This window comes from Mastomys coucha, unplaced genomic scaffold (assembly GCF_008632895.1).
Source record: "Mastomys coucha isolate ucsf_1 unplaced genomic scaffold, UCSF_Mcou_1 pScaffold9, whole genome shotgun sequence".
Taxonomy (NCBI): Eukaryota; Metazoa; Chordata; class Mammalia; order Rodentia; family Muridae; genus Mastomys; species Mastomys coucha.
In genome coordinates, this window is record NW_022196915.1 from 19,990,699 (window position 1) to 20,016,833 (window position 26,135).

At 47.9% G+C, this 26,135-nt stretch overlaps 2 protein-coding genes across 11 annotated transcripts in view; one reads left to right on the forward strand and one right to left on the reverse strand.

The window, feature by feature from the left end:
• Positions 1-12,665, forward strand: part of Arhgap22 (Rho GTPase activating protein 22) — a 153,005-nt gene extending 140,340 nt beyond the window's left edge. For 5 of the 6 annotated variants that reach the window (XM_031361769.1, XM_031361767.1, XM_031361770.1 and 2 more), the window contains 6 exons: positions 1,476-1,683; positions 5,194-5,326; positions 6,011-6,084; positions 7,105-7,226; positions 9,316-10,189; positions 12,074-12,665. In XM_031361769.1, the coding sequence (XP_031217629.1) occupies positions 1,476-1,683; positions 5,194-5,326; positions 6,011-6,084; positions 7,105-7,226; positions 9,316-10,189; positions 12,074-12,302 (1,640 nt within the window). In that variant the 3' untranslated portion in view covers positions 12,303-12,665. Of the gene's footprint in view, positions 1-1,475; positions 1,684-5,193; positions 5,327-6,010; positions 6,085-7,104; positions 7,227-9,315; positions 10,190-12,073 lie in introns of those variants that run through there. The other variant, XM_031361772.1, reaches the window with a different exon arrangement.
• Positions 12,666-20,582: 7,917 nt separating this feature from the next.
• Mapk8 (mitogen-activated protein kinase 8) overlaps positions 20,583-26,135 on the reverse strand; it is a 65,321-nt gene continuing 59,768 nt past the window's right edge. For 3 of the 5 annotated variants that reach the window (XM_031362870.1, XM_031362869.1, XM_031362873.1), the window contains exon 12: positions 20,583-25,051. In XM_031362870.1, the coding sequence (XP_031218730.1) occupies positions 24,906-25,051 (146 nt within the window). In that variant the 3' untranslated portion in view covers positions 20,583-24,905. Of the gene's footprint in view, positions 25,057-26,135 lie in introns of all 5 variants that reach the window. The other 2 variants (XM_031362872.1, XM_031362871.1) reach the window with 1 other exon arrangement.

Consider the following 26,135-nt stretch of genomic DNA (forward strand, 5'->3'; position numbering starts at 1 on the left):
CTCAGAAATCCGCCTGCCTCTGCCTTCCAAGTGCTGGGATTAAAGGCGTGCGCCACCACCGCCCGGCCTGCTTCATCCTTCTTAAACCTTGTTCACATGGTGCTGTAACCATCCTTCGGCTTTGAAGTTGTGCCATTGAATACCCACCTCCCTCACAGCCCCCAGCAGCCACCATTCCACTTTCTGTCTGTGTGTGACAATGTAGGAATGTCTCACCAGCACAGTCACACTACTTTTGTTCCTTTGTGAATGTCTTATTCTGCATGGTGTCTTCTGGATTCTTCCCTGTTGCAGCCTCTCTCAGTATTTCCTGACTTTGTAAGGCAGAACTGCATCTCACTGTGCAGGTGTAATGCATTGTGGGTATGGATGAGCTGTAGATGAACTCCCATCTTTTGTTGCTGTTTGCAAAGCTGCTGTGCATGTGCATACATATTTCCTCCATACCCCCTTTTAGTTCTTTAACTGGATCTACCCAGAGCTGGGATTGCTTGCAGTCAGTCGGTTTTCAGTTCCTTGGAAATCCCACCACACTGCATGTCTGTCTCAGCTGTACCATCTCCTGTTCCTGCTAGTGGTACACAGTGCTTCATTCCTCTGCTCTGAGCGTAGTGCATAGAGCTCCTCCTCCTCTTCTTCCTCTTCCTCTACCTCTTCTTTTCTCCTCCTTCTCTTCTCCTCTTCTTCCTCCTTCTTCCCTTCCTCTCTCCCTCCTTCTTTGTCTCTGTTTCTCTCTCCCTGTTTGCTGTGTGTTTGTGTGTGTGAGAGAGAGGGCACATATGAGGATAAAAGACAATCTTGGGTATCTGTCTTTAGGGACAGAGTCTCTTGCCTACTGCTACATATGCCAGGCTAGCTGGCCAGTAAGCTTTCAGGGACCCTCCCATCTTCACCTTCCCATCCAGCCATGGGAGCACAGGCACTGAAATGACACATGTGCGCCACTTTGTCCAGCTGTGTACGGACCTGAGCTAAGGCCTCACACCTGTGTGTTGAGCTTTACCCACTGAGCTGAGCTAGCTCCCCAAAGCTCATTGCATCATTGTGAGGAATGGCGTTGAGAAGGGTGGTGTTTCTCACATCAGCATACTATCTATCTTGTCCTATGAGCTGTGCCTTCTGACCACTCCCTTCTGCAGCAGTTCCCGTGGGCTGACCCACTAGGCGTCTGCTCATTTTCCTGTGTTTGGGCATGGCATAGTCTCACTTCTGGTGTGAGTTTATCCATCAATACAATACAAGCACATGCTCCCTAAGGGGCCCCTTTCTCCTGGCTTGGACAAGCTCCACAGGCCACACCTACTGCTGTCCTATCAGCCACCTGGCTGTGCCCTCCCAGAGTCCAATCTGTTTCCTTGGGAAGAGCCTCCTTTGGTGCACACACAGCATTCTTTGACTTCCATTGTCCCAGACACCCTTCACCCACCATTATGCTGAGTGCCAGGGGAGTATGAATAGTCCTTTTCTATGTCCAGGGATCTTTGGGCAGCGACTGGAGGACACGGTGCACCATGAGCGGAAGTTTGGTCCCCGGCTGGCACCTCTACTGGTGGAGCAGTGTGTGGACTTCATCCGAGAGCGAGGACTCAGTGAAGAGGGGCTCTTCCGTATGCCTGGCCAGGCCAACCTGGTGAGGGACCTGCAGGATTCCTTCGACTGTGGGGAGAAGCCGCTGTTTGACAGGTGAGCTCTGGGGGGGACAGGGCAGTATAGGTGGAACTACTTGCTAAGGCTCCAGTAGGCTCCTCCCTGACACCAGCATCTCTGAGCAGGGCCTGGTGTGTTGGTTGCCCATGTGACTCATGCATGTTTAGCCAATCTGCCCAGAGTGTGGGATACTGGGGCACAGAGTTAAGCTGGTGCCTGATCTTCTTGAGGGTGTCTGCCACAAACAAGGTCAGCCATTTGGTGGTTTCCACAGCTCTTCCCTGACCCAGGGAATGAAGGCCTCAGCTACTTGCCAGGCACAGCTGCATCTAGGATTCCACGCTTACTGCAGCGTGCCTCTTAGCTCTGCCTCTCCCACTGACCCAGTCCAAGCTTCTGTAACGGCAAGATGGCAGAACAACTGAGTTCCATCTCAGTCAGATTCTGGGAAGACAGTCACTTCTGTTCACTTTGGATCTGTGCTCATCATTGAGGCTGTCCCAGGGCTAGGGGAAGCCAACACTATGCATTGCCCAGGGTCTAAGAATGGGGGAAATGGGGTTTGCCTCTCCGTGGGGTTGTGTGGGCTGTCTCATTACAGTGTAGTTTTGTATAGTTCTTATATCAAGCCATCAAACCAAACCAGACATCCATAAAACTTCTGCCTCTTGTGACATCTTCCCTCAGATGTAGGCTCCTTCTGCCAGGAGACAGGTTCTGCAGCGTTCATCTTGGCCTTGGACCTCCCCGAGGACATAGAGTGGGCCAGTTCTTTCATTAGATGTGGAGTTCAGGGCTAACCATGGCTCCTCAGAGAGCATAGGAGTCCCTTTACGTGGCTCCTTGTGAATCTCTGTCCACAGCTTGTGGAAACTTGTGCATCACTCTCCATATCTCCAGCTAGATGTCATCAAGGTTAAAGACTGCCTCAAACAAGAGCTGCCTTGGTAGGGCCCGGGAACAATGGCTTTTAGGATCCAGGGTCAGATACAGTGCCGTAGGGTGGATACCACAGAAGGATGTCAGACCTCATGCCACCACCATATTGGGGTCTCCAGGCAAGGAAACAATTCTTCCAGCCTAACCCACCCTGTAGTGTCATTGTCTCATCATACCTCCTGTTTTAATGCACGGTGCCACTTGGGCTCAGATTGGCTCCTGTCCCTGAGTTCAGGCCCATAGACCTACATCTCTGCTTTGGCAGCATGACAAGGCCCCTCTTCCAGGCTGTGGCTTCTGGCTGCCTCTCAATCATGACCCTTCCTTTCCTGGGGCTTTACCAGTCCCTCCTCGAAGGTAGGCATCTCAATGATGTCTCTCCACCGTAGGGCTCTGACTTGCCTCTGTGCAGAAACTCCTCTAGGTTTCTGAGACCATTCTCTCCTGATTTCTGCTATTCTCATAGCAGCTGTGCCTCCCAAGTCACAGAGCCTCCAGGGCTCTACTGTTCTGTATCTGTTCAAAGTGGGCTCTAGGGCTCTGCTCCCCTCCGCTCACTCATAAGAGCACCATAGTACTTTACTGCCCCCTACTCATAGAGGCCAGGGGGCTCTGCTCCCCTGCCCACTTGCTCACTGTGGACACTGGAGCTCTGCTCCTACAACTCACTCACAGCGAGTCCTTCCACCAACCAACTGGGCTTGCATGATGGGGTTCCCTCTCCCAGACTTACTCAGCCTGGTGCTGCAGTCCCCACCCTCCAAAACCCACCCCCACCACTGCCCCCACCCCTTGTGCTATAGCCTATGTTCAGAAACTACTTCTGGCCTTGGTTTTTCTCTACCTCAAAACTCTCCTTACACCCAGTTATTCTTTCTCCATAGTACCATTCTCTCAGCCCCAGGTGTGTGTGTGTGTGTGTGTGTGTGTGTGTGTGTTTTCCAGGACTGGAGAGAGTTAAGAGGCAAGGCCTTTATTCCAGATGAATGCTGCTGCTGGCATGGGCAAGAAGGTGTCTTTGGAAATGGGGAGATGATGGGAAGCTGCAGATGGGGCATGGGCAGTGGAGACAGCTGACTTGACCAGAGCAGGTCTACTGACCCATTGGGCCTTCTGTGGCCTGGCCTCAGCCCACCAGCTGATGTAGCCTATACTATGAGATATGAGGCTGATGGGCCCGGGCATTGACCTGGAATGCTGCTCTCTTCTGTGCTACTGAGAATGTGATGGGGTTGGGGTGGATTCACAGTGGTGTTGGAGGGAATTCGGGGACATCGGAGTCAAGTGTTCAAGAAGAGACCATCAGTGAGTAGGGATAGAGGGCTGCAGATCGAGCCCATGGGAGAGCCAGAGTGTGAGGAAAAATGGGCCAAGGGTACAGCTGAGTGCCAGGTCTCTGTGGATGAAGGATGGTAAAGGTGAGGGAGGGAGCTTTGAGCAGGGATGCAGGAAGGTCTGTGGACTGGAGTAAGGGGAGCTACCACTTAACCAGTTCCACTTCCTGTCTCCTTGAGGCAGCAGCAGCTGCTGACCCTGAAGAGTCCCAGTTGGGAAGGATACTGGCCTCCAGGGTGTATGGAGAAAGTGGCCCAGGAGAAGGCAGTGGGCAGTGAGCATGCTTGGCTAGAGAGGTGAGGTCAGAGAAGAGCCCCACATGTGTGGATCTTGGGTGTTTATGGCAGTCCCTGGCCCATCTTCTCCCAGTGCCTCCTATGAGGAACTTTAAGCTGGGGCTTGAAGCCAGGGGCCAGGAATCCAGGAGGAGCCAGCTGTGGCCAGGACTGGCCAGAGCCCAGATTGACAGGAAAAGAGGATGTGAGCCTGAGCTGGGATACCCTTGTCTCTTTCCTACCACATACATGCATACATACACACATACACACACACACACACTTCAGCCCACACACAAGCATACATACACACACAGACACAGACACACACACACACACTTCAGCAGAGGTATCTCTGAGCCAGTAGTGGAGACTAAGTCCTGTGGTGGACATCCAGAGACAAGGGCCTGACCTCTCATCTGTCCAGTCAATGCTTAGATGCCTGCTCTCTGCAGGAAGGTCAGCCCTGATGGTATCCCTCTGATATAGATTCCCCAGTTCAGCCATGAGCTAAGCAAGCTCAAGCAAAGGCTTGGGTGTACCATGAGAGCTTCCTATGAGCTGATCCAGATCATAGGTAACTCCTTCCACCCAGAGCAACCCTGTGGCTTGTGCTGCAGAACATCTCCCAAGTTCCACACTGTATGTAGAGAAGGTCTCCAAGTCCCACACTCCTATCACAGAAGAGGGCTCTCCTTCACTCCGTATGATGGACCAGACACTAGCTAGATTCTGAGCCAGTGGTGTGGGACTGACCCAAGCTAGAGTTTCTGGTGGCTCAGTCACACTCCCCACAGGGGCCCCGCCTCCTGTGCTTGTGGGCAGCTTGGGCCTGACCTTGACCAGGGCAGCTGCAGCTGGCTCCAGAGAACCTAGCTGTATGCACACAGCTTGACCTGAGCCCAGGACTGCCTGGGGCATGTGAAGTACAGCCTAGGTGTTAGTCTTGCAGCTGCCTGGGGTCTTGCTCTCACTCGTGTCTCCCTTTTCATCCCAGCACCACAGACGTGCACACAGTGGCCTCCCTGCTGAAGCTGTACCTTCGGGAGCTCCCAGAGCCCGTCATCCCTTTCGCCAGGTATGAGGACTTCCTCAGCTGCGCCCAGCTGCTCACCAAGGACGAGGGGGAGGTCAGTGCCTCTCGGGACACATCCTGGGGGTAGGCTGCCGGGCAGCGGGCATATGGAGTCAGGACTTATCAGTTGCACATGGATCCTGATGGAAGGTTGCTGTGTCGGAGAGAGGGAATCCCCAAGTGCTGTGCAGTCTGTGTAGCCTTCTTAATTTTCCTCAGTAATCTCTCACAGAAGTAGAAGTGGGGGTGGAATGTAGATCTCTCTTAACCCAGGCTGCCCAGTTCTGGCCTCTTCACAGTGGGTGCTTCTGTTCTGCCATCATCTCCCACAGACTCAGGCTTCCAAACCTGCACAGTGACCAAGAGCCCTGTTACCTGTTTCCTAAGACAGCTCCCAGGATGGGAGGGGGTCTCAGCCCCTTGCCCTTCACACTCTGCCCTCCTGGCCATCTGCAGCTTTGAGCTGAAAAGACTGTTTGCCTTCTCTGTGGCTGTGTGGGGGGATGAGAGTTGTTATCTGGCAAATATTTGTGCCCTGATAAGTGAGCCGAGACATTCCTCTGTGGCCTTGCAGAGGCTCGCCCCTCACCCCAGCTCCCCAAGAGGTCACAGCCACACTTTGGAGGCATGGAGGAGGTCATCTGGGATGGGCCACACCTCTGTTCTGTCTCACAGCCCTCCCTTCAGAGAAGGCCTTACTGCTGGTGTCTGAAATGCTTTCTTCTCCTTTCTTCTCAAGGGGACGGTGGAGTTGGCTAAACAAGTGAGCAACCTTCCTCAGGCCAACTACAACCTGCTCAGATACATCTGCAAGTGAGTGGCCTGTTTGGGGTGGGGCTCCTCTGGGCTCCTCTGGCTCTCTGCTCATTCCCTCCATCTCTGGAGAGACAAAACTGTATAGGAGGGCCATTTGCCCTCTCAACACTGCCTCACCAAGTACTGGAATGGCAGGAATGTGGAAAAACACAGAGATGCAGGAGGTAGTCAGTGATTCCAGAAGCAACCTGCCCTTTGCCCTCTCACTTTCCTTCTCTGCAGGTATATTCCCCTTTATGAGGTATATATCTCATGAGGTATATACTCTCATGTACTCTCATATTGGGTACTGGTAGGCCTGTGGTGATGACATTCACCCATTACCAGGTGGGGGCCTGAGCTTTTGGGACATTAGTCTTCTGCACCAGGGATAACCAAACCGTGTCCCTTAGCCTTCGTTTCTCTTGATATTCTTAGATCTCAGGGGATGTTCTGTCATGATCAGATACAGGTGCATACAGCTGACCATACCCAGCAACCATGGAAAGTCTGGGAGGCCTGGCTGAGTGTAGGGTGGGATGGGGCCTGAGGGCACAAAGATGGGGCCGTGTGGTGGGGGTTGGGGGGAAAGGGTATGGCTAGAGGGAATGTAGATATGAAGGTATAGGCTGGGTGGGTGTGGGATATGACTGGATATTGGAGGTAGCATAATAGCATAGTGGGTGGTTGGGTATAGTGGAGTTAAGTGGGTAAGGGTGGGGTGGGCTTTGTGTGGCTATCTCTGGGGTTTGGCTGTTCATAGCTGTGACAAATGAGGTGGGGGCTTGGAAGCAGAGGTGTAGTCTGATGGATGAACAGAACATGTAATATGTGAGTGGCTGGCTGGCTGGCTGGAGTGGGCCTCGTTCATATGGTATGGTGGGTATGTCTGACAGGTGTGGCTAGGAGTGTTGATGTGGTGGATGGCCAGGTGGTGTCGAATTAAGTAGATGAGGTAGGTGTGCCTTGGTGGGTTTGGAGCTCACGGAAGAGTTCAGAGTCCACTGCTTCACTAATTGTTCCTTCTCTCTTTTGCAGGTTTCTGGATGAAGTGCAGGCCCACTCAGATGTCAACAAGATGAGTGTCCAGAACTTGGCAACCGTCTTTGGCCCTAACATCCTTCGGCCACAGCTAGAGGATCCAGTAACCATCATGGAAGGTCAGGTGGCTTGGCAGTGTCCGAAGCTGGGGGACTGTGGGCTCAGAGCCAGGCCAGGGGATCAATAGCTTAGAGGTCCTGCCCCGATGTTCAGGGACAGAACCTCCTCCCCTTCATCTTGCCCTTTGTGGCTGCTAGCAGCCGATCTTTGGAAAACATTAAGATGGCCAGTGGTTAGAGATGACAGGACAGCTGGGAAGCAGGGATCCTTGAGCCCACCTGGACTGTTTCCTGCTTTACTGTCACAGTCAAGTTATTGTCTTAGGTTCCTGGATGACAGACCCATGAAGCACCAGAGAATTTCTCTTTTGCGATAAGTAATAATACAATGATGTTTTTGAAAAGCAACATAGTGAGCCTAAGGTGGAGAATGACTGAAGTCCAGGAATTTGAGGGCAGCCTGGACCTCATGAGACAAAGTCTCAGGAGGGAAGGAGGTGAGAAAGGGCCAAAGCAGCCTCCTGGGCTGTCCTCACACCCAGCCTAAGTGTCAAAATTGCCCTTGAGTCCCAGATGATGAAACAGGCCAAGCAAGGTGAAATGAGTCACCAGGGTCCTGCCAGCCAAGCTTGCACAGGGCCCACGTAGACAGGCTGAGTGAAAGCAAGAATGTACAAGCCCTTGGGAAGACTGTCACCAGCAGAGCCAATGCAGGAATCATGCTATCCACACAGGATGGTCACATCTACCTGATGGGGACACTCCTGAGGCCCTGGCTTAGGACTTGGTTTTGGCCCCAAGTTGGATACCAGCAGCAATCTTAGAGCCCACTCTGGAAGGGCCCAGTTTTCTGACTGAGAAATACCTTCTGTACTTCCTCCTGGATCACTAGAATACCGTGCGGAGCTCACCCAGGCCATGGTCATCTTCATCCATGGTGAACCTCCCTTCTCTGGTATTTGGTTGCAGAATAGACACAGTAGACCTTCCCATCACCCTGTCCTTGGTGTGCTGGGCCCCACACCGAGCTCCTAGATTTGAAGCATTGAATCTTGGGGATGATGGAGTGATGGGTGGGCAACACTGTGTGTGTGTGTGTGTGTGTGTGTGTGTGTGTGTGTGTGTGTGTATCCATACATATTTATAGGGGCTAGAGCCATGGTGGTATTTGCTACTCTTGCAAATGACCCAGGTTTGGTTCCCAGTGCTCACATGGCAATTCATAATTTGTATCTTTGGTTCCAGGGGATCTGACTTCTTCTTCTAACCTCCACAGACACATAAATACATGCCGCCAGAATACTCATGTAAATACTTTCTTAAAAAAAATTTATTTTGGGTCCAGAGAGATGGCTCAGTGGTTAAAAGCACTGCCTGTTCTTGCAGAGGTCCTGAGTTTAATCTCCAGCAACCACATGGTGGCTCACAGCCATCTGTACTGGGATCTGATCCCCTCTTCTGTCATGCAGGCGCACATGCAGATAGAACACTCATATACATAAAATAAATCTTTTTAAAATTTTCATTTTAAAATGTGTATCAGTGCTTTGTCTGCATGTATGTTTGTGTATCATGTGCATGCCTGGTGTCTGCTGAGGTCAGAAGAGGGCATTGGATCTCCTGGAACTAGAGTTATGGATGGTTTTGAGCCCCCATTTGAGTGCTGAGGATTGAACTCAAGTCCTCTGCAAGAACACCAAGTGTTCTTAACTGCTGAGCTCCCAAATAAGTAATTTTTAAAAAGGGTGTGTGTGTGTGTGTGTGTGTGTGTGAGAGAGAGAGAGAGAGAGAGAGAGAAAGAGAACGAGAACTCTGTCCAAGAGTCGTGTGTGGTGGATGGGCTCTGACTTACTGGCTTTTGATTTCCATTTGCATCCTGCCATCCACCATCCCATGGCCTTAATGAGCATCATGTGTGCATGGCACCTTACCTCCTCCTAAGGTGAGCAGTGCTATGCTTCCTCCATGCTCAGGGGCTTTGTGGGCACGCTCCTGTGCTTGGTACTGGCTGGTGTGATGGTTCTCACTCAAACACAGGGGAGGTCCCCTGCGGGAACAGGCATCCTGTGGCTGAGCTGTAGTTAGCCCTGTGTGTGTTAGTGGCGTGGGTATTGCCACTTGCAGCCAAGCTCTCCCTTCTTTGTCACAGGCACGTCTCTGGTTCAGCATCTGATGACTGTCCTCATCCGCAAACATGGACAGCTCTTTGCTGCCACCTCCCTTGAAGAGCCTGCCTTACCACATGGTACTGTCCAGGGCACAGTAGAGTGGGGCTCTGAAGAGGTCACCAGGAATCGCCAGGGTGAGCCTGGCAGCCCTGGCTTGCCCACGCTCAGAACTTCATCTCTGGATGGGCCAGCTGCCGCAGTGCTCTCTAGAACTTCCCCGCCGCGCCTTGGCCCCGCAGCCACCAGCCCTGGGAAGAGGATGCACACTTTGCCTGGCTGGAAGTCTTCTTTTCGGCAGCAGGGGTCACGGTCAGAGAGCCCAAAAGCGGTCAGCTCATCCTTAGAAGTACCCATCATCTCCTCTGGTGGGAACTGGCTCATAAACGGGCTATCATCTCTTCGCAGCCACCGTCGGGCCTCATCAGGGGACCGCCTTAAGGATACAGGCTCAGCACAGAGACTCTCCACCTACGACAATGTGCCGCCATCCAGCCACTTTTCTAGCACTGCCAGCGTGGCCAGCACGGCATGGTCTGTAGCCTCGTCCTCCCGAGAGGCCTCTGTCAGCAGCTGCACAGCCTGCCGGGCCAGCAACTCTTCCGCCTGCAGTTCCTTACACACTGAGTGGGCTCTCGAGCCCTCTCCTCTCCCCAGCAGCAGTGAGGGCCACCGGTCCCCGGACCTGAGCCACAGCCTGGATGAGGCATGTGTGGGCAGTGGCAGCAGTGAGCCCAATGACCCAGGCAGCCCCACGCAGGCTCATGTTCGCCGCTGCCGGGCTCTCCAGGGCCAGGTGGCTGAGCTCAGGGCAGAGCTGTGTCACCAGAGGACTGAGTATAAGAGGAGCCTGAAAAGGTAAAGGACCACGCTTATGCTGGCTGTTTGGAAAGCTGCAGGGGGAGGGGCTTAGAGAGCTGCAAGGGGTGGGGCTCAGAGCAGCCAGTTGCCTTCCTTGGAAAATAGCACTATCCTGTTGGGGGGGGAGGGGTCGGGAGTGGGTGGACCCATCAGCTGGCAGGCCTCCACAAGGGAGAATGCCAGTTTGTTTGTAGAAACAGGAGTCAGGAGCCACGTGGCTCTCTGGGATGCCATGGGTGAGAACAGAGCCTTGAATGACCATATCACTGAGCGTGACCACAGAGAGGGCTGCCCAGAGGCTGTCCAATGTGCAAACCAGCCTATCCAGGGAGCCTGTAGTAAGCCTAGTTATACCACTCCTTAACTACACAGGGCCTCCTTGGGAAGAATGGAGGGGAACAGTGAAGGCCCTTGAACCACTCTCAACTGACAGAGGGGTCGCTTGGAAGGAGAGTTTGTATGAGGATGGTCTCCAGCACAGGAAGGAAGGGGACCATGGTGCCATGTCCCATCCAGCAGGCTTCTGGGAATATGCTGTATTGGCATACAGGGAGCTCACCCATTCTGCCTCCTGTAATCCAATGTCTGCCCTTCCAGTATCTCCTTAAGGGGATCTTTTGTTGGCAAAAAACAGATAGATGCTGTGCTAGATACTGGGGACTGAGCTGTGTCCCAAATTCACCAGAATTCTGTGCCTGACTTGTATTTGGGGGTTACCAGGATGAGACCATACACAAGATTCATCAGAAATGCATGACTAGGAAGTGGATATAGAACAGGAGCCCTAGGGAGGGAAGGGGGCCTCCCTGGGAGAGGATAGTAAGGTCTAGGGGTTGGGGGATAGGAGAGCATGTCTTAGAGCTCTGCAAGCCTTGAGCAAGGTAGTAAGGCAGGGGCTTCTAGCCTGGGTACTGTTTGGTCTTCTTCAGGGGAGAGTGAGTGTGGAGGAACTGAGGGAGTGTCTCAAGGGCTTTGGCTCTCTGGAAGGAAAGCTTACTGGAGGTTTAGTAGGAACCAATTAGGAGGCAATAGGAGTCCAAGCCTGTGGGGTAGCATGGGCCGAGGGAACAACAGTGGAGGTGGGAGAAACAGATTTTGGCACGTGTTTTGGAGGTGGATTGGGTGGGCCTTGCTCTCTGATGAGTTGAGAAGAGTTCAGCTGGCATAAACGTCTTAGAGCTGTGGGGGAAGAGCTAGAAGCAGGTGCTCACTGGAGAGAGAGAGCATGGCTGTCAGGAGCTCCATGTCGGACTGTTCAGCTGGAGATGCTCACGATCAGGCCAAGACCTTACTAGGAGGGCTTATTAGGACCAAGAGACTGGACAAAGTCACTCTAACATAGTATAGACCGAGAGGGGGAGGCCCAAGCAAGGAGAGGATAGCAAAGGGCTGGGAACGGAAGAGAAGCAAGCGACACCTCAGTGCCATCCTCCGCAAGGTTCCCTTTCTGATAGTATGCTCAGAGCTGTGGTGAAGGAAGGCCACCTTTCTCCAGGCACTGTATAGAAAGCAGCAGCAGATGTGGGTAAGAGTATAAAAACATGGGCCAGGGACCTCTGCCCCTCTTGCTAGTGAAATGTGATTCCCCCACCAGGACTCCTGATGGGAGTGGAGAGACAAAAGGCGACATCTAGCGAGGGCTCAGGGATACTGCTAGTCCCGGTGCTGAGCAGGAATCCTTATGGTGGCCTTTCTGGGTCACAAACCCAAGGAAGCTTCCCTGTAGGGAGCCCCCACTGGCTTGTAGCACTGAGCAAGACTGTGAGATCCCTTCCTACAGCCCTCTTCCCACCTCCCTGACTGGGTGAGACCCAGGTCCATTCCTGCTGTGACAGTACCCCAGTAGCTAGAGTCTGAAAACCCCTCTTCTTGATTTTTAAGCATCGAGGAGGGCAGTGCTGACCTGCGGAAGCAGATGTCTCGGTTGGAAGAGGAGCTGGACCAGGAGAAGAAGAAGTACGCCATGCTGGAGATCAAGCTCCGGAACTCGGAGCGAGCACGCGAGGACGCAGAGCGCAGGAACCAGCTGCTGCAGAAGGAAATGGAGGAGTTCTTTGCCACCCTCGGAAGCTTGACTGCCGGGACCAAAGAGGCCAGAGCACCAGAGTGAAAGGAGCAGAGGCACATGTCTGTCTATGTCTGCTCACTTTCCCTGCAGGGCTGGCCACAGGCTACAGAGGAAGCTAGAAGCTTCAAGTTTGGGCCAGGCCACCAGCAGGGCCATCTGCCTCTAAGTGCCAGATAGAGAGGAGGAGCCTGACACCAGAATGGGGACTGTCAGGATCCCACATAGTCCAGGCAGGATCTGGATACTTCTCTAAACACACGGGCTCAGCATGTGTCAGAGGGGATAGTGCCAAGATCATCAGCATTGGCCTCTCATTCAGGAAGGGTCCTCAGTGGCCACCCAAAAGGATGGCACCTTGAGAGCCCGGCCACCACCAAGAGCTTTATTAAACGTGCTCTGAAAGCATGGTACCTGTCACCAGTCTCATTCTTCATGTCTGTGCCAAGTGGAGTTTACCAGGTGATAAGTTTCTTGGAAGGCTGAGCATCCCTGGGGTGTGGGTGAAGCTCCCTGAGGGTCTCAGCACTACTGTTGGGGAAGCCACCTCAGAGCCTCTGTGGCTACTTCTTACCCTGCAGGGTCCTCTGAGCTGCCCTCTGCAACCTGCTTTCCTCTGCAGAGGCTTAGCTCTGCTCCAGAGGGCTGGATCTATAGGAGGCCAGAGCAGAGCTGGTTGGTCCTCTAGGGCCTGCCCACCTTCCAGATCTGGGAGTAAGAGTGGGCCCGTAACTTCCATGTCTCCCCACTCCTTGAGACATCTTCAGACCTTGAGTGACCCACACCCCAGCCTCCAGGAAGCTCTGACATATTCTGGTGGTTGTGATGAAATACCTGACAGAAATGTTTTAGGAAGGCCTTCAGCTGCTGTGGCATGAGTGCTGACCTAGCCGGAGCAATAGAAACTTGAGACAGCTGGTCACATTGTATCCACAAGACCATGGATCTTCCTCTGGAAATGTCCTAGACAGGCCCAGAGGTGTCTCAGTGTCTCTTCTATGTATGCAAATCCAGTCAAGCTGACAGTAAAGATTGGCCATTATACAGGCCCGGCTGGGAGAGGACTGGCCTCTCCTTTCCCCCTGCTTCTCTGTTGTCACATGTGCTGCCTCTTGTTTCCCCCTTAAGCAGTAACTGAGGGGTGTGTGTGTGTGTGTGTGTGTGTGTGTGTGTGTGTGTGTGTGTAGGGGGTTGGTTAAGAGGTCTTCAAAGTATCCCAGTTTCTGGTCGCCATTCAGAAAGGTCATTAAGCTCCTAATACCTACCTGCCTGACTAAGGGGTATCATGTCTGACGACACCTGGGCAGCAGAATGGCCAGGGTTATAGTGCTGTTAGGTAGCACTGGCTACCCCCATGAAATACAAGGCCAGCTACTCCTACCTTCACCCTCAGTGGTAAGGCCGACTGACACCTGACCTCTGATTGCTCTTAGAAAGAGGACTGGAGATTTCCACAACTAGGATTCCTACCAAGGACCCTCCCAGTGTCAGAGGCCAGGGTTAGGGTGTTCCTGAGAGTGCCAAGAGGGCAGCAGAGATATTAGTGTATGTTATGGGGTACTGCTGCAGCCAGTGAGCACTCCTTGCCCAAAGGTAAAACACCCCTCCCTGCCTCCCCCCCCCCCATTCCGAGAGGAAAAGCTAAAGTGACTGATTCCTCAGAATCTCTCACATGGCAATTTAAAGATTATTCCTTATCTCCTCTGTGACAGGGGTAACAACCCTGGGAGAAGTTATTCAATTTATTCACACAATCCTGCTTTGTTTCCTCAGGACAGGTGTAGAATTCTGCTGAGTTGTCCTGAAGTAAAAAATGCCATCAGCTCATCAAAAGAGCTTCCAGGACCAAAGTCTCAGCAGGGTTTCACAGGAGGAAAGGAGTCTGGCCATGGTAGAGCCAGCTGCCCGCCTGCACCCACACACCCACCCGCCTGCCTCCCTGCCTGCCCTGACAGGGGAGAGTTTGCTAGCCAGCTCTGCCACCTGCTGGCAAATAGGGATCTGGGCATGTACAACTTTTATGGGAAACTTAGAGTTCTCTTCTCTCACTGTGCAATGCACTCTCCTACCTAGACATCCGACTTCCAGTGAGAGGCACTGACCATGAGGCACATCCACAGTGGGTGCTCTGTCCAGGAACCTCTCAACCTTTCCTTCTCTTCCCATTAGGTTATGTTTACGCAAGCTGTTCCAAGCCTGAAGGTTCCAGCCATAATCATACTAGAATGACCTCTCTCAAGTCAAACAATGAATTGTGACTATGAACAGATAGGGAATGAGGCTTTAAAAAAAAAATCGGGTGAAGCACTCTATAAAGAGTGAGCTTAGGCCATTGATAAAACCATCCTCAAGTTAAACAGGAATGAATAATTGTAAAGTGGTATGAACTGGTAAAAATTTAGGATTCTGGCCACAGGCTTTCAGATATTTTCAAAATTTGTTTTGGGGAGCTGGACAGATTGCTCACTGGTTAAGAGGTAAGGCCTTAGGGAAGGTTGTGTGACTTTCTTGGGGAAGACATAAACTCTAATCTAGCGTAGTAAGTTCCTTGGGGTTACTTCAGGAGGATGGGTGATGAGCCAGGAGCTCCCTGCGAGCTGGTCGGTTGCTACTTCTGCCAGGGTCTTAAGCTTTTGTTACTTTTATAAATGTGGGGTGCGGCCTTGAGATTCCTTTCTCAGCCTCCCCAGTCTTTTAAGGCTTTAAGAGTCTTCTCACATGGTGTGGGACACATACCTTTAATCCTCACACTCATGAGGCAGAACCAGCGAGTTCTAGGCCAGCCAAGACTGAACATCAAGACCCTTCCTTTCCAGGTCACTGTTTTAATAGAAAGGAAATGTCTGTAAAGAGTTCCTGAGATCACACGCCATGTACCCTGAGGGTACTTGAGGACTCTGGTCCTTTCTCCTTTCTTTGCTTTATGGCACATGGAGTTGGTTTTACCATGTCCCCTACCTTGTCACAGGCCTGAAGTATCCTAGTTAACCCATCATGGCTGAACCTTTTTCCTGAAACTATATGCCTAAATATTTTCTCTGTAATTATCTAGAGTATTTCACTATAGTGATACAAAGCTGATCAAGGCAGATGGAAAGGAATGCAGTTGGTGGGGAGCAGGCCTGATGGGGTCAGATGGAGGGAGCAAGCAGGCAAGCTTTCACTCCACTGACATGAACAGGCTTGAATTTAAACAAAGTCTGCATTTTTGGCCAATGTATAGAGTGGGCACAAGTGGATGCAGGTATAGTAGTCAAAGACACTGGATGTTGGAAGGCTGGCCGAAGGTTGACGGGGAGGAAATCAAGGGGAGAATGGTGGCACATCCTTTTATATCCTCATGTGGATGGTGCCATGAAGCAGGGTTTTGTTTAACATTTTATTGAATCTTTGGGAATTTCAAATCATGTACCCCAGTTCCACTCACTTCCCAGTCCTTCCATACCCATCCTTATAATTTCTTCCCCAAAAAGAAATAAAAAAATTAAAGGTCAGAGAAGAAATGAAAAGCAACAACAAAAAGTATCTTGCCAACCTCTCTGGGCAATGACCCTATCAAGCAGTTTTCTGTTGCATGCACTATTTCCCTCCTGTTTTCCCCACATTTCCCATACTCATTCATGGTATTGCAAGGTGTGTATCACACAGTGCATCCTTTTGTTCAAAGAGCTCTACTTGCTAACATTGCCATGAGTCTAGTTCAAAGCCTCTGGCTTCTGCTACACCAGCAATATTGAACCCTCAGACTCTTGGATATCCTGCTGAGTCGTGGAGTCCTGCAGCTTTGGTCCTGCAGGATTGGCTCCTTCACAGGCTCCAGCAGTTCATAGATAAGGCAGATGTTGGTGTGGGTCAATTCATAAGCCCTGGGTCTGGGGCTGGGTGGTAGCTGAGTAGCATCCCCCCCACCTGCCAGCAGGGTTTTTTAAAGGCAGCACTTAACAGGGTCCGGTGGCATACTGCTTATGTGAGAACACTAGAGGTGGACCTTTGACAGACAGTATGGGTGTCAGCAAAGGGTAGAGGAATGATGAGGCTGGCCTGAGGACAAGCAGGATGAATGCACACTGCTGCCTCAGGGGTCCTGGAAAAGGAGGGAGGCACTCATCTTAGCATTCTGTGAAGAGGAAGTACTAGACCACAGTACCTTCTCAGGCCCACCCAGAGCAGGGACTACTGACTGACAGCCGACATGGCTGTGGTGGCATCTGACACCTGTCTCCACAGACAATTGGTAGTTTCATTTTGGAGTCAGATTTGAAAGATCATAATCCAGCCTTGCCAACCCTCAAGTTGTAAATCACAACCCTGACCTCACCCACGCCAAGGCTGGCCCCAGTCCAGGTCAGTGGGGGCTACAAACTGCCCTGCAGAGTTGAGGCTTCCCTGTCACTATACCAAACCCCTTTCAGGTAGTTTCTGGTGTCTCGTTCCACTGCTGGAGACAAGGGGCAGGATCCACGATATGTGATGTGGGGCTTGGGAATGCCTACTCTACTGGCTCTGCTGCACTGGGAGGGGGAGTGCTGGGTGTCAGCAGCTCTTTCCAGCACATCTCATCAAAGAGAAGTAGCATTTGCTGCATATCAGATTCTTATGAGTGTGTATTTTCCTTAAGAGCTGGCTGCTGTTTGAACAAGTGTGTGACTGTGGCGAGCTGAACCGTAATGCTCTCTACAGACTGAACCTAGAGTAAGAGACAACTATTTGCCAAAGGTGCCTTACATACTGCTCCACCTATGTGGGCACTGAGCCTTTACAGTGATTTACGCCTTATTTTTTTGGGGGGGGGGTTCGAGACAGGGTTTCTCTGTGTAGCCCTGACTGTCCTGGAACTCACTCGAGACCAGGCAGGCCTCGAACTCAGAAATCCGCCTGCCTCTGCCTCCCAAGTGCTGGGATTAAAGCGTATGCCATCACCACCAGGCATGCCTCCTTGTTTTGAGAAAACAGAGCCAGGGGAAGGGTCAGGCCATTTACCAAGACTAGAGACCAGGATCCAATTTTGGGCATTTTACATTCCCATTACTGCAGTAATTTCATATTGTATGCAGTGACCTGTGCAACATGTTGAGAAATATAAACACTGCACAGTCAAAAGTCCTAGTCATGGGCTTAAACTGCATTTGCATGCAAAGCGTCTACACCCAGGCCAGGCTCTCCTTTCCCAGGGTATTATGGGTCAAGGAATCAATAGAGCACAGGCTGTCATTAACTAACACATGAACATGGTGCCTCCTTCATTACTTATCAGAAGTGAGAATAAGTGAGCAAGCATAAGGGCAAAACATGCAGATGTGACAGCTAGCATCTGTGACACAAACATGCCTATAGAGATGGGAGGTGGAGACAGGGCCTGAAGCCCTCAAGCCTGCTAGCCTTGAGCATCCAGCATAGATGCAGAAACACCTGATTGGGCTTCAGCAAAGAGGTGAGATCTAACCTCTATATGTTGTCCTCTCACCCTACCCCCTACACACACCTTTTTTCTTTTTGGCTCCCCTCTACCCCCACTTGCTCCAGCCTTGGCTATTTTTTTCTTTCTTTTTTTGTGAGCAAGAATTATGTAATCATGTTGCATGACTTCCTAGGGAGATATGGACACCCATTTATCCCAGATAGGGCACTCCCAGATCAAAGATTTAACTTCACCCAAGTCCAGATCACAAACTCAATGATCTTAACTGAGGCAACTAAGAGGCAGCTACCCAGTGGCTAAGTCCCCTCTCCTCGACCAGCAACTGTTCTCTACCAGGGAATGCTAGTCACTCCCTTTCTTAGAGTCTTGGGTTATAGCTGCTGTAATTTAGAGATGGCAAAGGCTATGCTATTTGTGGAGGACGGATCTCTCTAAGAGGCAATAATCAGAGACTTACAGAGGCAGAATAATTGCCTCTGGGCAAGTGTGGGTGTGCATGGCACACTCAGGATAGGACAGAATACAACGGGGGTGGATTGGCTGACAGACAGGGCCTGGTGGGAATGACACAAGAAAGTATCAAAACACAACACTGCAATCCTTCATGAAAATGTAAAACAAAGAACTGGCCTTTGGAAGTTGATCTTGAGGTATCTCTCAAGGAATTCTTACCAACCACATGCAGTTTGGGACTGTGGGATATGGAGAAGGCAGCTCAGGGTTTAGCATACAGTCATTCTGGAGCACACAAAATGCCTTTCTTTAGGGTCAGCATTTCTCCACCGTGCAACTTCCATTTCTTACACTGCCTTACATAAGAATACATGCAACCAGCACACACCTAGAGAGTCTCCCATGCTTGGCAATGCAGAAGCACAGCACATTTCAATGTGCCCACCTTGCCAAGATGTGGTTTTGCCAGGGAACACATGCATTTTGGCGTCTCCCTTTTGGTCCATTCTGATCTGTGGCTCTTCCCATTTCTTGGCCAGGTTTCACAAGTATTTGTCCAGAAAACCTGGGTGTGCTCATGTGTGTTACTAGGAAGCTTCTCCTTGTCCTTCTGTTCATAAGGTGATATAAAATGCTATAGGGAAATGATAAGCAATGTCACAGGCCTCATGCAGACCGAGAAAACTGGAGGAATCCAGAGATAAGTAGGATGCAAGTCAACTGTCCCATTCTTCCTAAGACATGCTCTCTGTCAGAGATCCTGCAAACATGTGAGGCACAAATTCTAAGATGCACTGGGTATAGACCCACTATAATGAGTGTTCCTCACAAGTACAGGGCCTAGAACATTGCCCAGCTTCCCATGCTAACTAAGCTGGGCAATATGCTTAAGTGAGCTCACTTTCCCATCTTACTGCTTTCAACAAGGAACCTGGCTTCCATGCCCGTGTTCACACTTCTAGACTAACTGGATTTGTTCTCACCGCAGTGACCCTAAGATAGTCTCATCATCTCACACTGCAATGGATTCTGACTTATCCAGAGCAGCGGTTCTCAACCCAGGCCCCAAACCACCCACAAGAGTTGCATATCAGATATCCTGCATATCAGATATTTATGTTGATTCATAATAGCAAAATTAGTTACTAAGTAGCAACAAAGTAACTTTATGGTTGGGGTCGCAACATGAGGAACTGTGCTTAAAGGTGCACAGCATTAGGAAGGTTGGAGCCCCTGCTCTAGAGAATGAAGCAAGTCCTGTTGTTTTCTTTCTCAGTGTTCCAATTCTGAACCTTAACTTTCCTGTCAGTAAGATTATTTTTGCACACCTGTGCCTTGCCCATCTGTCCTCATTTCCACCCAGGCACTTACTTTTAAACCTGTAACTTTTCCTTGTTTAGAATGCCCTTCTTCTTCAGAAGTCTTTTCACAGAAAGATGCACCTTCTTGAACAATATCCTTTCTTTTCATCGAACCTGCCTGTTCCTTTCAGCAGAGTCTTGGTTTTCCTCTCCCCCCACCTCAATTGCTCTCATTCCACTTTCTAGCAGAGTCTCAACAGTGTGTCTTCTTTAGCTGACTAAATAAAACTTGTATTGGAAACCTAACATTTTCAAAACATATCTGAAGTTATCTTATTTTCCAGTAGGTTCAACCACTTGTATATAAGCTTAAGTAGCTTTAAAAAAAATCTTAAAATCAATACAAGTAAATCACCCTCATTTAGGTTTGACAGAAAAAAGATACTTTAAAAAATGCAATACCTGTATTAGCCAAACAAGGAACTACACTTTAGGACTGAGTGGAAACTTTGACTACTCAACTCAAAATAAGCTTGAAGCTAACATTCTGGTTCCTGTCTCCCTACCTATGACAGTAACAAGACAGCATGCACCAGCTCAGCAGTCTCATGGCTGCCAAGGCAGCAGGAATAGGTAGCAAATGTCTTCAAAAGTTAGTGTATGCAGAGGCAGGGGAGGATGGCATGGGTAGAAAGGCTGCATGGACAGGAGCCAGGAAAGATGGCTGGGTTAGCACTCTCAGAGGGACCCTGTCCACCTTCATGCAGCTTACCCATCAGCAGTGATGAAAACCTGTGGACAGAGCAGATACAACTGGCTCCATGTGCAAACCTCCTGCTTTCTTTGACAGACTCAGGTATGATACGGATTTTTCCCACTGACCATGATGGCTGCTTTCTCATGCAGTTACTAGGTCAAAGGGTATTGAAGCAATGTTTCTTTCTTAAAGTTCCTCTAGTGATTTCAAACACAAGAACAGTAAGCCTAGATCAAGCCATACACCAGCAGTGAAAACCGGGATGACAAGTGTGTAAAATCCAAACCTAAGACATCTGCTCTACTAACAACCTTACCTCAACCCACAGGAAACCTTACAACCACCAGGAAAAAACACAATTTTGTTTTGCTTTCAATGAAGAACTCTTACTTTCATACCACTTTTTCTTTTTTATTTAAAATATTATAACCAATTGACATACTAGATAACACTGTTTACATCCAGTGGTGCATGTTTAATGACTAGGGCATGAACGAGTAAACCACAGTAATGATCTCAGCATTCCCTACAAAGTGCCCCATTTTGTTTTGTCTAGAGGGAAGAGAGGAGAGCGCAGGAAAGGGGAGGGGTGAAGAAAGAATGACATGTACAGGGAGAGAGAAAAAAAATCTAATTATCATCCTATGTTTTGAGGTTTAAAACCTTATTAACAGGGTAAACTGTAATGAGAAAATAGACGTCACAGTCCAGGCAGACAGCTACTTCAGTTTAACTTCATCATTTGGCTATAAGATTAACAGCTTCTCAAAAATATACCAAATATTGGGCCTACAAAAGTAATTTATTTCTTCGTAAAATTTACTAAGATTTACTCCTTTTGTAAAATGTAAAGCATGGACTGATATCTCGAGCAGTTTTCTTACAAAAACAGTGATGATGTCAATCAATAAGCATATGTAGCACAATTCCCCAGACACAGTGGAAGACTACACGGGACTGTCTCTTACTGATGCAAGGTTTGCACTTCACATACTTACTGGTATTTTGTGAACAGTGGCTATAAAGTATTCAACGCACATTTATAATTTACACTCAGTAAAGGTCTAACAGTAAGGGCAACAGCTTACTTGGGAAAGCATAGAAAATCAGTGTGAGGTAGTTCAATAAAAACCTAGTCTAATTTTAAGTCATTGTGAGAAGAGGACATTGTGCAAAACTAATCCACAGGTAATATTCCTCAGGACTTTCAGTAATGAAGAGAATCTAAACCAGAAGTGCCCATAAAGTTGCTTACTAGACTCCCCTTAAGAGCACTTTGCCTAAGAGCAGTTACTTTGAAAATAATTAGGACACAAGTTTTCCTATCTTACCCCAAACCACACATTTCTGCTTCAATGCCCTTATCTCTTTCATTTTTTCGTGCGATTAGGACAAATGTGCCTCCTGTGGTTCGCAGGAGACACCCAAGAGATCAGTAGAAACACGATGCACACTAGAATGCAACAGGCCACGAGGCAATGCTGAAGAGGTCTACGGGTGAGAGACGGTGCTGGGTATCCTACTCACTGGTAAGAATTTACTGGGGTCATGGGGCATCATGCATCCACTCTACACTAATGAGTGACTAATGAACAACACTTACAAACTACAACAGTATTTCTGAAAATATACTATGTTGTTGTTGTTAATGTCAAAATGCTGTGCAGGCTAGTGCTGAGGCAACACTGATGGTTGTCTTCATGTGTGTGGCAGAAACTGGCCAATAATGTAAACCAAGTTCTATTTGTAACTCAGGAAACAGCTTCCTTTGCCTACTGCTCATCCAATCCTGTCAGTGTCCTTTCCGCCTCCGAGTCTTAGGGTAACAAAGTGAGGTGAGCTGAGAACTGAGGGATACAGGCTGGCAGGCAAGCTGCTACTTTGTACACAATCAAGCTTCTCTGGACTGGTGGGGGCTACTGCTTCTCTTACAAGCCAGGTGTGAACACACTGGGCCTTTGCTTCTGGTGTGCACTCTTCTGAGATTTGGCAATCAACAGCATGGTATGACACAGTAAAAACCACTTAGCAAATAGCATTAAAGAGTGTGATGCTCTATTTATAACAAAGCAATCCCAACAACATGGTCATCTTACAGATGGTCACTATGTATTAGTGGGTACGAGAACTGTAACCAGGAAGACATGGAGGAAGAATAAGGATCTCTTTCCTAAACCACGAAGTGGAATGCCAATTCTCAGCTAAACAACTTTTAGACAGTAAGACAATGGATAGCATAAGTATATATAATTGAAAAGTCAAATTATAGGGTGGTTTAACAAGTACTGATAGACAGAAATGTTATTTGTAATTTCTTAAAAAAATACTTAAGATGCTTTAAGACTCTAAAAGTACCAGTAGGATTTATGTTAACAGATTTAAACAAAGTGTGTGTGTGTGTGGGGGGGGGAATGTATAAACAGTAGACCTTAATGTTTGGGGTACATGTTTTACAAACAGACCTTGCTTTTAGGATATAATTTTGTTACATACTTCAGCTTACATTAAGCACTGAAGGCTTTTTTTTTTTTTTTTTTTTTTTTTTTTTTTTTTTTTTTTTTTTTAATTCAACTGAAACATGATGGCTGGCAAGTGGGAGCTGGCAGTGACAACAAATGATACAATCAGAACAACTGGTATTCCTTACTTAACTCAAATCAGAATCAAGAAAGATGGCTTCTCAGCAGTCACACACAAGCACAGGAAACTAACCGAAGCATGCCAGCTGTTAAGTGCAACAGTGACACATTTGATCACAGGGAAAACAAAACCAGTTAGCTGCAAAACTAATATAAAGTAAGAACACACACATGCTCCAATTTCTGCTAAAATCCCGACTTCAACCTTATATTTCTACAACCCAAGAAGCATAACAGTCTCAAATGCATACTTGTCTAATAAAATTAATGCACCATGTTGTACACATAGAAATGGAATCACTAAAAGGTGGGAGGCTAGAAATTATGATAAACTTGCTATATGTAAAAGTATATAAAAAACATAATGTATCTTAATCTAAGTATTGCACATTAACAATGACTTAAAATAACTTACTTGAAAGTAATTCTACACTAAATGTTTAAAAAAACAAACAAAAAACCCAAAACCAAAACAAAATCAAAACAAAAAAACCTGCTTAAACAACCTTTCAGAAATCTGCCAAGCTGTGCCTGCTCTTATTCCTGTTGGCTGTGAGCTCCAAGGGGCTCCAGGCTCTTTTCTACCAACCTTGCAGCTCATGAAATATGCATTTCCCAGTTCATTACATGAAATCCCTCTAGTTCCAGATAATACCAAAGGTGGCTGGGCATTACAGACGTCATTTCAGAAATAATGAGACCTTGATGACATTTTACTTAGGAAAATTCAGTTACAGAAAGGATTCTGCAGATATAAAATGTAAACAGTTAACACACACTTGTCAGGAGCAGCACCATTCTTACACTACTCAACGTCCACACTGGAAATCAGATATAAAAAAATCAAAGACTCAGATTAAAGAACCACCACTATGCCTGCTCTGCTCACTGTGAAGAAACAGTCCTTAGAAAATGACATCCTACATATGGCTGTGTGCTACTATTTTCAGATGAACGGTATATTGCTCATTTAAACGTCACCTACACAAGTTTAAGTAGGCTTTGGAACCTCCTGACAGCTAGTAGAAACAGGATTATGCTACAGGTAGAATCAGATGGCCAGAAACACCACAAACTGGTGCTCTAGAGACTGACCTGCTAAGGAACAGGAACTGGGAAAAGTCCAGAGGCCAGAAACTGTACAAAAGGGAAAGTCCAGGCTCTTGGCCAATGTCAGGACCTACAGCCTGAGGAGATTAACTCAGTGTATACAGAAGCAGGCTCATAGCTAGTACAGGGAAAGCATCTGTTGATCTCCACTGAAATGTATATTCATGAAGTATCCTCTTAACTTTGTGTGATCAAAAGCTTTAAGCATGCCACAGATGTTCAGAATATACCACATTCCTTAATTTGAGTTTTTGTTGGGTTGGTGTAGGGAGATTCAAATTGTAGAAGGATGTGCCCAGCATCTTTAAAGACATGCTCTGAGTTATTCTGCCATTTAGATAACAGGGTGTTTGCTAAAATTTAGGTAAGGTTGCCTACCAATTGTTTTAACTAAGTTGGGATTGGCAAGTAGCACAAATTGGAGGTTTCTTGACACGTTCATCATTTACAGTAGTTATTCCTGAATATAACTGGCTACAGGTTATTTTCCCTTATTCCTCTGGGGTTATTTCATTGATAAGCACATAACCCTGAAGGATAGCATCATGAACAAACATCTGAAATAAATTCTAATAAAAAACTTATAAACATCTTAAATAATTCATGATATATGTAAGTCACCACATAATAGTTGCTTTGATAAACAAAAATCTTACAAATTCAGTAAAAAAATCAGCAGCATAAGATAAAGCAAATATGCAAAATTTAAACCATGATAAAATAATTAGGTTTACATTATACAGTTAATTACAGCAAAAATACAATACAGTTTTGTTGCTGTTTAAAAACACAACTTAAGTTTTAAATTACAACACTTGAAATTAAAAAAATAAACTACTTTACTACAAAATGAATTCTACATTTTTCTGAAAAATCACTCAAAAATATGACCACTGAATTGTTTTAAAAGCAGTTCTATCAATGACTAACCAATTCCCCATCCCTCCCACCCACCCAAGGCCCAAGTAGTCATCTACAGCAGCCCAGAGGTCCGGCTGATGCTTCTAGGCTGCTGTCTGTATCCGAGGCCAAAGTCGGATCTGTGGACATTGAAGACATGTCATTGACAGACGGCGAAGACGATGGATGCTGAGAGCCATTGATCATTGCTGCACCTGTGCTATGAGAAACAAAACAGCAAACCAGTTGCAGAGAGAGTTGCAGACCGGGCTGCCTGGACTGTGCTGCCTATCTTCAGTGTCAACAGACTTCTCCTGGGCTTACGGGTTGCTGAATCGTATTGAATCCAACACTAATGTTCTCTTGTGCATACAAGCTATGAAGGGAGAATTATGAAAATGTCTAGAAACCTACACTTGTTTTCTTTCCATAATGCATTTTTAGTGTAAGACAAGAAGTTAAAATCCAAGAAACATGGAGAATGGCTCTAAATCAAGATCCATAAATGGGCCTCAGGGTGTGTTCCGAAAGAGTTGAGAGTACATACAAAACTTTTTACACTGCATTTTGTTGGAGAGAAGATCTCTAAGATCCAAGTAACTAAAAAAATAATATAGAAAATTACTTTTGATAGAGTCTCACAAAAAACACAATGTTCAAGTGATACTCCTGGTCCATCTTACAAAGCAGAAGCCAACACAAAAGAACAGCATTTGATCAGGAGGGACCTGAATCAAGTATGCCAGTCTACAAGAGATTGTATCACTCACCAGGGTAACCAATACAGCCAAGTTAGGTAAATTCAGGTATACTTTGATCATAGTAAATGCCAGGCAAATACATATATGGACTTACTAAGCAGAGAGAAAATGCTTTCCTCTGCTAAAAAGCAGTATCCAACAAGTATTTCATGCATTTAAAAAAATAAAAAACCTCAAAAACCAGAAATCCTGATTTTTGGATGGAGAGACAGAAATCCTTTTAAGGGGTAGGCCTCATTCAGAGGTAGGAACATGTTAAAGCACCTCAACAAGATGTAGCAACTTTTAAGCCATAAGCTTACTAAATAAGGGTCATTTAGAAGTACAAGAATGTAACTTCTCAAAAATACATTTACAGAATAAAAACAGTGTGTAGTGTTCAGGGCTCCGAGATGCTGAAAGCAAAGCAGGTAGAAACTCTGCTGAAGCACATGTCACCCTTCAGAACACTGAGACAAGAGGTCCCCAGGAGCTTGTATTCAAGTGTGACTAAAAGGAACATCAGAACACAGCAAATTTAGCAAATTTTGTGGTGAAA